General features: G+C 45.6%; 1 protein-coding gene across 1 annotated transcript; it reads left to right on the forward strand.

Moving 5' to 3' along the window:
- The first annotated feature begins 1,511 nt into the window (after positions 1-1,511).
- Positions 1,512-5,527, forward strand: LOC139925806 (uncharacterized). Its single transcript, XM_071917303.2, has 4 exons — positions 1,512-2,537; positions 2,864-2,982; positions 3,144-3,261; positions 3,454-5,527. The coding sequence occupies exons 1-4, from the start codon at positions 2,243-2,245 to the stop codon at positions 4,446-4,448; spliced, it is 1,527 nt and encodes a 508-aa protein (XP_071773404.1). The 5' UTR covers positions 1,512-2,242; the 3' UTR covers positions 4,449-5,527.
- The last annotated feature ends 5,418 nt before the right edge of the window (positions 5,528-10,945 follow it).

A 10,945-nucleotide genomic window follows, 5' to 3' on the forward strand; every position in this document is an offset into this window, starting at 1 on the left:
TTATTTATTACCTTGAGACATCCAGTCCAATTGCCTAACGCCTTGAATTTACCTTGATGTACGTACTTGAGACTAATTCACACCATGTCAGCCTATAATGACATATAGATACTTTTTGGACAAATGATCAGGTTTGGAACTAAAGCAACAAAGACACTAGTTGTAGCCTAGACGTTCTACCGACAAGGACTATTATTAGAGGGGTTTCTAAGTTGATGTGGAGTCGGCTTGGAAATTAACTGAGTGTAATGGCCATTGTTTGCTTTATTTTACTACTTTGCCATCTCAGTCACTGTTTCCCACTGTCTCCAAACTGTTCGTACGCATGGGTCAGAGTTTACGTACAGGTGCGCACATTCTCCCGTCAAGTTTTTTATAGATCACAACGTTTGCGTGGGAAATGCCTCTTTCAGGCCCCGTTTTGTGCGTACGCAACGGTTATAAATGAGACCCCTGGTCGGTCACTATCTATTTCAAAATACGACTGTTATTGACCAAGTTTATCAAATATTCACATTACAGTACTGTAAATATGATCGAGTGAGGTTTTGGGTTTCAGGCAACAATAAATGTACAATAATATTTTTGATTACAAACTAAAAATGTGTACTTTATTTAAAGTAATTTGTCCAAATACCTTTGGCACCCTGAAATGGGAGGGCTGTGGACAATAAGGGCTGCAGGTCTTTACCTGTTCTTCTGATATACCTGATACCTGATATACCGACAGACTGCACTTTTACCTTACATTCATTGTCATTTCACATTCAAAGTAATAAGAGCCTGGAGGCAAAACATCAGTGTGTCGCTGTCCAAATACTTACGGGGGTCACTTTCTTTTTAAATGTTCCATGACTAGGTTACATTTTAAAAACTTGTCACATTCAAACATTGGATAAATCTGAGGTTTGTGTTCTGAAACAAGATAGCAAAAATAAACCATATATTTTTCAGTTGATTTTTTTTTTTTTTTTTTTACAATATTCCAAACTGTTTACTTTGTATGGGGTGTATGGTTGCTTTTACAGTCTTCTACATGGTTGTGGTTGTATTGGGTGAAATAACTACCCCACTGTATCATTTTTCTTTAACATTAAAATAGAATTACTAGATTCATCATAACATTTTCACATTACCTAAATAAAATGCATTTTATTACATCGTGACTTGCATATTCTGCATATTTTTTAAATGTGTGTAATATGGGTGTAATAGAGCCTTTAAGTAAAGTCCTTTTTTTTATTGTGAGCAATACGTACATTTTATATTAAATAGTAACAACATATCCTCATTATTATTAGCCTATTAATTTAACATGTAACATAATAATATAATATAACTTGACAACATCACTTTATTGTTGTCATTCATTTTGTTAAACTGCTTTTTGCTTTTTTTCCCTCTCTGCAGTATCTAGAAATGTTTCTTCCCTGTAGCTTCGTTATCGCGAGACTTGCCATCATCATCACATCACGCATACCTCGACCTACTAGCTGTAGCGAGACGACGAGTCACCACATCGCTGACTACGGTTGCTAAGTATATGGGCTGTATTCTTCGGTTTAAGGAAAGCCAGTAAAGATATTTGGTCGTCGGTTTTGAAGAGCTATTTCTGACCGAGGTGTCTGGTTGTTTTATCTGCTTTAGCCAGTTAGCTTCATGACTAGCCAGAACACTAACTAGAACGAGCCAACACTGGCTACGCTTCGTTGGCTCCCTTGTTTACACGTTAGCCAGAGGTAGCTAGCATGCTTACAAGCTAACTAACATTGGCGACTTGGCAATAACCCGTCTATTGTTTGCCTGTAGCTACGCAGATAAGTGTATCACTGGAATCGGTATATTTTATTAGACTATGCAGATGACTACCACTACACTGACTGCGTCACTTGTCATTACTGTAGATGGTAACATTAGCTTTCAAGCTAAAGTAGCTTGCTTTGCAATCATTGATTGAGATATTTGGAACACCACGCAGGTTAACTCTCAAGAGTCTCTCAACCACAGGCGTGACTTTAACAATAAATGTAATTTGCAGCGAGGTGGTTGCTGAAATGGCATAGTTCTCAACATGACATAATCTCAGGGCAATTCATCAGATATCAGGAGAGACAGGTCTACATCTGGTGGTGGTCTTGGCGAGATCGATCGTCCCACAGTTGCCTCTGGAGGCCTAACAGGAGCAAAACGGAGTAGTGTCAAGTCATCTTTAACATTACCATCATCACTGAAACAAAGGACAATGGAGTCTGTGAGGAGTGCCTTCCATGCTCAGCTGGCCACCGTCATGGACTCGTTGTTGGCAGCTGCTGTATGCGAGATTGCCAAGATCTTTGAGAGCAGCCTGTGTGAGCAGCAGGCGGAGCTGGCGCAGAAGGCAGAGGAGATCTCCATGCTCCGAGGAAAGCTGGAGAAAGCAGAGAGGAGGCAGAAGGGAAAGGGAGGAGGAGGAGGAGGTGGCGGCGAGGAAGGGGAGATGTCAACAGCAGACAGAGAAGGAGAGGGCAGCCTGAGGCAGCAGACCGTGACAGGACCAGGTGAGATAGCTGACTTGGTCTCAATCACGCCAAGGCTTAAAAACATTTAATGTTTAATGTCCATGTAGAATGCCAATAAAGGAAGAACTCATTGCTTGGAGACAGGCTTGCGTTCCACAATCCTGTATCCCGAACACATTTTGGATTCAAATTAACCCTCTATGAAGACTTGGTCCTTTGTTGTGTATCATGTAAGAATACTTTAACTGAACTAGTACCAGATGCTTTACTCATAATTTTTTTTCACTCTTTCTCTTTCTCTCTCTCTCTCTCTCTCTCTCTCTCTCTCTCTCTCTCTCTCTCTCTCTCTCTCTCTCTCTGTACAGGACTGATTGTGGGGAAGGATATGTCCTGTCATTCAGACCCAGTGGAAGGGCTCACTCAGAGCCTCCGCAGGCTGAAAGAGGAAGCTACAGGCCAGGATGGAGCCTTGGTGAAGCATGAGGTCAGACCCGCTCTTGCCTCTCCACAGTCAAAATATGATTCAAAAGTTGGCTGTCAAATCTTTGCAGCTTCTGAACAGCCAGCATCACCTGACATTTTAGCCACACCCCGCTCTTGGTATTTTGTGCACTTTGCAGACCCAATGCTACTTGTTCTCCACAGCGTGCAGGATCCCGGCCCACCCCGGGGTCTGTGGCAGTCCAGGCCCCAGAGGGAAGCCTTGCTGCTGGGGACCAGAGGCAGATAGACCCCCTGTCTGCCACACAGGCCAAGGCTAAATGTAAGAAGTCTGAGCAGATAGTAATTTTTATCTATTCAACCACAGAGTATTGCTTGTGATCATGTTCTTCACTTATTAGCTATAGTTTTTGCAATACTAGAGCAAGATAACCTTGAAATGTTTTGAGTCTGTACAGGTGTTATAATAAAAGATTAATTGCAACAGCTGTCTTTTCCTCTGATTTGTCTGCAGTATCTCTTTGGGATCAGGGCAGTCGTAGTGCAGACCACAGACCCCTCCAGGAGCAGGCCTCCACCCCTTTTCTGTCTATCTCCCAGAGCGGGCGCTGCTCCCCCAGGCCTGATCCCAGCCTAGCCCAGCCGGGGGAGTGGTTACCCGGGTTGGACACCAGCCGAGGCGGGGTGTCCGGTCTGGAGAGCCTCCAGGCGGAGGGCACCAGCTGCTCTGGTCCCGCCAGCAGCAGCACCGGCACCGACACGCCCTGCTTCCGACCCGGCTTCGTTTCCGACGAGACCAGCAACGAGGACGACGATAACTCTTTCCCTTTCCTGGACCAGGAGCCCGAGAACCAGAACTCCAACCAGAACCCGGTGCAAGGCCAGGTGGCGGGGCAGAGGGAGGCCCGGCAGGATCAGTCCCAAGCCCAGTCTGGCGAATCTCCGTGGAGACCCAGAGACGACAGGGGCGGGAGGGGCCCCGTGCCTCAGACCAGGCGGGCCACTTCCTTCACCGCCAGAGACCCTCTCCGACCGCAGTCCAACACGCAGTCGCACACGCTCCGACACACCAACGCCCTCAGCCACCCTCCAGCCCCCGGCGGAGGGAACGGACGGCCCTACACCTGCCCGTACTGTACCAAGTGTTTCACCTACCCCTCCCACCAGCGCAGGCACCTTTTACGCCACACGGGGGTCAGACTGCACCCCTGTCAGTTCTGCGACAAGAGCTTCCTCACTCCCTCCGAGCTCACCGTGCACACTCGCACGCACACGGGCGAGCGGCCGTTCGGCTGCGCTCAGTGCGGCAAGCGCTTCGCCCGCAGCGGGAACTTGAGAGCCCACCAGCGGGACGTTCACATGGGGAAGAGGCCCTTTGCCTGCACAGAGTGCGGTAAGAGGTTCGCCCACAGGGGGAACCTGAGGGTGCATAACCACAGAGTCCACCAGGGGGACCCCTACTACATGGATGATCAGCAGGAGCCAGACATGGGCCCTAATCCCATTTGAAAACATAAAAAATGATGGTCCTGCAATTTAATTTAGTTGTGTTTAGCAAAACGGACCCTATTGATTTGTTCCAGGATTGCTAATGTGGTCTGTCTTGTGTTCTACGCTGACTTTTAAAGCCCTGGACAGATAGAAAGCGCCAGACGCTAACGGCAACAAACACACCAATTGTTCTGAATGAGTGGTAAGAGGCATGTCGAACTCAGATCAATTTCGAAACATCGGGGTGAACAGACCACCAAAATACAGTGTTTTCTGGCATCCTGCAGGAGTGACCAGCCGATCTTCTGTTGTTGTGCATCCACTGCGGCTTCCTATCTGTCCAGGGTTCAAACTAACACTTCAAACTGTTGAAAGTATTGCATTTTTTTTTTTTACAGCCTTTGTATTTCAAGTTCAAGTTCCAAGTTGAAATTTTATGATGCAATCATAAAATTAACCACCATCAGATTTTATTCTGTGGTATTTGACAATGGATGGGGTTAAGGAATAGAATTTTATTGGGCGTGTTAGTGTTATTTTATGTTTTTTCCCCAAATGTGGGTCGGTGTCAGAATTATGGAGCATGCTAAAGGGGAAAGCCCCTTGATGGTCCATTCCATTTCTAGCTATCTATGCATTACACTGTACTGTAAGTGACTTTGGATATGATTATCCATGAAAAGGAAATGTTGGCTGTTGTAAAAGGAATTATTTTAATCCAGGATAAGCTTATCTCTCTCCCCATGTCATTCTTCACTATCAGTGGAAAAAACACTGAACAGATCTGAGGACAGTTTCATGAAAGAACTGCAAAACGATGTATTTCATAAAGCCAATAAAGGAACACTAGTAGGTATTAGGTAGTTTTATTGTGTGGCATGCAGAGGTAGGATAGTGCGTCTCTCCCTTGAATATTGTGCTCATGTACTACCCGTCTCCTCTGACTTCCTTTTATACTGACTGTATTGTAAAACGGAAAAACGTTTGTTATTGAAAGTACAATAATGGTGTTGCTAAAGAACAACGGTACGTTTCTTATTCATCATGTTTCTGTTCATGTAAAGTGAAATAAAACAAGGCATTCATTCTCAAATTCAGATTTGGCAGCTGTATACAGTTCCCTGTCTCCACTCTTAAAGACACTGCTTGTTTTTCCATACGTTTCTGATCTCTGCTAAACCATGGCTTATTGTTGCTTGTATGTAATCATAGACTTAGACAGAATACACATGTTCTCAGAGAAGTTAGTATAGGAAGTGATCACATCAGTATATTCATCAACGTCATGACATGACATGATTAATAATCCTTTATAGGTTATCTTGTAGGAGGTCCTTGAGGGAAATTGTTTTAGGTCAAAATTGGTGACAGACTTATTCCTCTTTATTTGTAGCCTCTCCAAAGCTGCTGGGGGTCCTGATGCAGTTCTGGTGGTGGACAGCAACTTCCCCAAGGTTTGAGGAGATTGTCATTAAATGAGTATTTCACCCAAAATGTGCAATGTGCAAACATGCATGTGTTTAGGTATACTTTCAAAATGAGTGGAACCGTATGGGAGAATTTTGGGGGTAAGGGGTAATATGTGGAGATGTATTTTGCGTGAAATATTCCTTTAATACACCTATGTTAATTACAAAACACTATTATTCACTCAGTTATTGTTTTGAAGCTAGGAAACGCTGTTAACGGAGACAAAATCAATCAACATGTATTCCATTGTTCTGAAACGGCATGCATGTTGTGTCTTGACTGAACCTTCTGATTCTGAGGAAAGTTAATCTACAAAAACATGTCAGTTCTAACATTTCAAAAAAATTATATTTCGTAACTTCAAAGTTGTTATAATTTGCTACCTACTAGAGGACAGTCAATCTGCATACAATTCAAGGCTTGTGAGTTATTCAGAGATTGAAGTTGCTTAATGTAGGAAGTCTTTTTTCTCAAGCCTGCTTTACAGTAAGTATGAATTCTGGCATTCTTCACTATTGTGTTCAAGATCCCATACAAAACAATCATTCGCTTTTTTATATGAAGGAGCTAAAATGACTAAAAATGATCCATTTATAAATAAATGAATGAATAATAAAAGATCCTTACACTTTCTAAGCTCTCTGTGGGCCAACCACCGTTAAAAGGGAAGAAGAAGAAGAAGCTCTCTGTGAATGTGGGGTTGCATGCAATGCCGAGATGAACTTCTTCATCTGGATTCAGAAGGCCCCTCTCAAGATTGGTGAAGATTGTGTAGAAGAGATCAATTATTCTCACATAAACATCCCTCCATAACCTCTCAATTCTGAAAAAATATGAAAAAACTGTTAATTAAGTTTCTTCTGCCTATCAGTTCAATAAAATCACCAGTAGTACTAGTAACACAATCCAGCAGGGTCCCAAACATCCTTTCCAGCCAGGGGATTATGTAGCCTACTAATTAAATCAGGATCTGTGCTTGTTTCCTCATCAGGATGAGATGTTACCAGTGAATTGTGCAGTCCTGTCTAATTGTTGCACCACACTCTGACAGCCAGCAGGGGGCAGTGTCAACACGCAGCAGCAAATCACAGAGACTGTGTCGGACAACACAGCAAATAGATCTTTTTGAAAGAAGTGTGCTCTCAGCATGTTTTTACCATGTGCCCTAAATTCTCCAACCTTTTTTTCCCTGATGTATGCATTTGTGTCATCATGCCATCCCCTCTCATGGAATTGGTGTGTAAGCACGTGCTTTTAAGGCAGTGTCAGAAAGTGGGTACTACGCGTCCTGCAGAGAGGGGGTTGGAGAACTGGGTCACTCGCTTTACCTGCCCAACGCCCCATTTCTCTCCTGCCGTTTGGCTTGTATGTAAGTGTATGTGCATGTGTGTGTAAAAGAGTGCAATTGCAAAGTGTCACTTCCTTTTACACCGTAACAGTTCACCACCACATTTTCACCCCCATGCCTCTCTGTCTTCTTTTCCCAGGACATGACCCATATGTTGCTGTCTAGCCGAGGGATTTCTCAACTAATTGCATCCTATTTCTCTGCTACCACCATACTACTACTACTTACACTCCTATTTGTCCCGCATAATGCCTGGGGTATGTGGGTTATGGAGGTCGATGGGACATTTGTCTCTGTCTCTGTCTCTCTCTCTCTTTCACACACACACACACACACACACAGTCTCAAATGCTGAGCGGGGCTTGGCCAAGCTGCGCGTACGTATTCCCCAGGCTGCTGAGTCCTTGGTTTGCTCATTGGAAGATTACATTCAGTGACCCCCCCCCCCCCCCCCCCCCCCTCCAATGACCTCCCCTCCCCCCAAGGTCACCTGTGTCTGTCTCTCCCTCTGGGTTTTTTACGCTCTAGAAATGAAACACGCTCGTTTGAACGGTGCGCAACCTGAGGCCGACCCCGCGCCGGCTCCAATATAGGGCATGGGCCAGTGTTAATCGAAAGGGGATGCAGTCTGTGCAGTGTGTGTGCGTGCGAGTGAGACGTATACACACACACACACACGCGCTATTAATGTCGTACAGATTTCCTGTTTATGGATTTGTGAGTCAGAGGTCAGGGCAGTGTGTGTGTGAAAGAGAGAAAGAGAGAGACTATGGATGGGAGAAGATGGGATTCCCACTGAGTAAAAGCCGCTCTCGCAGACCTTTTAGGTGCATGCATAAAAGTATTTATGCGTGGATGAAAAGAGTCGGGTCAGACAGAGCTATGGACAGATTTGGGTCTCGAAATAGAGCTGTTTGTGTGTGTGTGTGTTTACAGGCTAGGGTCACATGGGCTTAGCGGTGTTTTCTGTTTATATATTTGGTATGTGTAATCTCCTTTCTGGCCTAAGCAGCTTTGGCCCCGAGGGAAAGGCAACAAATGAACAGTTGACCAGGCTGGCTGGACTCTATACAGTGTGTATGGGTGTTTTGAATTCATGTGATGGAAGCATTGCAAGACATGGGATGAAAGAAAGGTGCATATAGACCTTTCCAACAGCATTGCACAAACTCAAAACAGCAGCTTGAATGAAGGCAAAGTGTAAATAAAAACCCATGTTATGCTGGTGTGGGGAAATAAAGGGTTTTGCTACTTTTTGACCCCAAAAAATCTAATGGCACCATATCCCATTCCTCCAGTGCTTTGATTTAGTCTGTATTAGAGCATTCTGCCGGTGTTCACGGTAGGCAGGTCATAATAACCCTAACCCTGTCAGGTAACCGTGTCCTACTCAGTGTTTTATCACCGGCTGATTGTGTTATCGTTCTGTGTTCCAGCAGGGATCAGGCTATAATGTGCTGTTTACCTTTTATGTCGCCCTGTTTCAGTTTATTTCTCCCTCCCCTCAGGCTGCTGGGTGAATTTGCCGGGAAAAAAAACAACAAAAAAAAAAAACACTCTCAACCCCCCGCCGCCTCCCTCCCCTCATCCCAAAGAGTCATTCCATCACCATCCCACAATCCTCCAGGAGTGAAATTATCCCCCCGACACCCCGTTCCTGTACCCTCCTCCCCAAATATGTCATACAGAAGTAAACCAGAGAGGAAATATTTACCCCCGCTCAGAAGGGGGGACTCAAATTCAAATATCCAAAGGGCTATAAAGTCAAATTATAGCTTTGGATATTGTGTGTGTGTGTGTGTGTTTGTGTGTGTGTGCATCTGCCTGTCTTTCTACATCTGTGTATATCCGCGTGTTTTCATTTTCAAGAATGCTCATGTGTGTTTGTGCGTTTGCAGGCATGTTGCGGCCGTGTTTGCGCGTGTGTACACTTATCAGGTTATTTCCGTGTGTGTGTGTGTGTTATGCGCCTCTGTCAGCGGTGGGGCTAAGGGGTTTAGCGTCGCCCCAAGGCTGCTCATAATCTAGCCAGTCCCACCGCTCCCCAGGGGCTGCGGTTTCATTCGGGTTGCCATTACTGTAGTGAAACCCCCCTTTAGGGGATTACAGTGCTGTCTCCCGCTCAAGGCCCTCTGAGATGATCCATCGTCTGCTGACTGTATTTAAGCACTCACTTAATGTGCTAATAGTGTTAGGCTGGGGAGACGCTGCCGAGCTTTTAACTTTCATCTGCTAAAGCCCTTTGTCTGTTGGAAATGGAGATTTCATGGCTGCCGGCCTTAAATCCATCGGAAATCATTCACGATCAGAAAACAGTATTTTGAGGGTTTGGGTGTAGATATGACATGGCAGACACTGACTGGATTGATATGTATGTATGTGTGAAGCCTGCAGTTGAATGCTTACAGTGCAGGGAAAGCTTTTTTTTTTGCTCAGGCATTGCGTGTGCATGTTTCTGTGTGTATGTGCACGCGTGTGTGTATGTATGTGTGTGTATCCAAGGCACGAGGAGCAGTCACTGGGTCACGGTTACTGGGTTGAATCTCCTCCAGGCAGTGGGGTTGCGGATGACTGGGAGTGTGTTTCCCAACCTTCCCTCCGTTCCCGCGCATGTTTGGGGAGCACAGAGCGTGATGGTGGGGTGGAGTGGGACTTCATTATCTTCCTCCTTCAGAGTTGCTGGGTTTTCCGAGTGTGTGTCTATGCGAACGAGCGCGCGCATGTGTGTGTGTGTGTGTGTTCTCCATAGGCTGCTCTTGGGTTGCTAGGCAACCCCTGTGTCTGCACGGTGGAGTGGGGGTGGGAAGGAAGAGGAGCACCAGGTCAACAGAGACAGACAGTCACAAGCATCGCCACGTCTGATTGGACGCATCGGTGCTCCTGATGAATGATGATGCCTGATCATTATCATGCCGGCTGGGTGTTGGGGGTTCTCCAAGTCCACTCCCTCCCTCTAGGTAAAGTCCATTTATGTGTATCAGAGGCTGAGACTCTGATTCGACTGTTTCTGTGCACAGATGGACAGTTTGAATTTCTAGAGTTCAGCGGAGAACAGTCATTTGCAGCCTTTTGTTTCTGATACAGGTCAGCGCCTTTTGATATGTGACAAGGCAACTGGTCTGTGAATCAGTCGTGAGTCATCGGTGATTCAACAGATCAGCTGTGAATCAACCCTTATCGCATTTCATTTTGTTTTGTTTTCTTGTTTTTGTTGTTTGTCTGATAGGAGTCATCTTTGTGCTGGATGTGTGTGTGTGTTGGGCAGTGTGTGAGGCAGTGTGTGGGGACTCTGGAGGCAGGCCAGTCCATCAGCTCCGCTCACTGATTCTTCTTCTAATCTCCCCGGTCAGGACACTACAGCCATTCCTCAACAGTGGACTGCTGTCTCCTCTCCCAGTCTGACTCTTTTTCATACATATACAGTCTCATTCCCATCCACATATGCAGATTTGATATTCTGGATAGACATAAATGAGTGATGGATTTCCCCCATATGTTCCCCACTATCTCAACAGAAGGAGTTGACTCAAGGATACATACAGCATTGAGATTCACCCCAGTGCATTGGGTCCAAGCAAGGGTGGCGGCGCTCCACTATCACCACGGCAACAGGGCCGGTCCGGGGCCAAGCCTTTCACGGCTGAGTGGCACGGTCGCTATGGGAGACAGACCCAGGGTCGCTGCCACTCAGGCCCAG

This window comes from Centroberyx gerrardi, chromosome 16, assembly GCF_048128805.1.
Source record: "Centroberyx gerrardi isolate f3 chromosome 16, fCenGer3.hap1.cur.20231027, whole genome shotgun sequence".
Lineage (NCBI taxonomy): Eukaryota > Metazoa > Chordata > Actinopteri > Beryciformes > Berycidae > Centroberyx > Centroberyx gerrardi.

Coding starts and splice junctions, on each gene's coding strand:
- LOC139925806 (XM_071917303.2), top strand. CDS start 2,243: ATGGAGTCTGTGAGGAGTGCCTTCCATGCTCAGCTGGCCACCGTCATG. Junction 2,538..2,863: donor GCAGACCGTGACAGGACCAG/GTGAGATAGCTG, acceptor CTCTCTGTACAG/GACTGATTGTGGGGAAGGAT. Junction 3,262..3,453: donor CACACAGGCCAAGGCTAAAT/GTAAGAAGTCTG, acceptor ATTTGTCTGCAG/TATCTCTTTGGGATCAGGGC.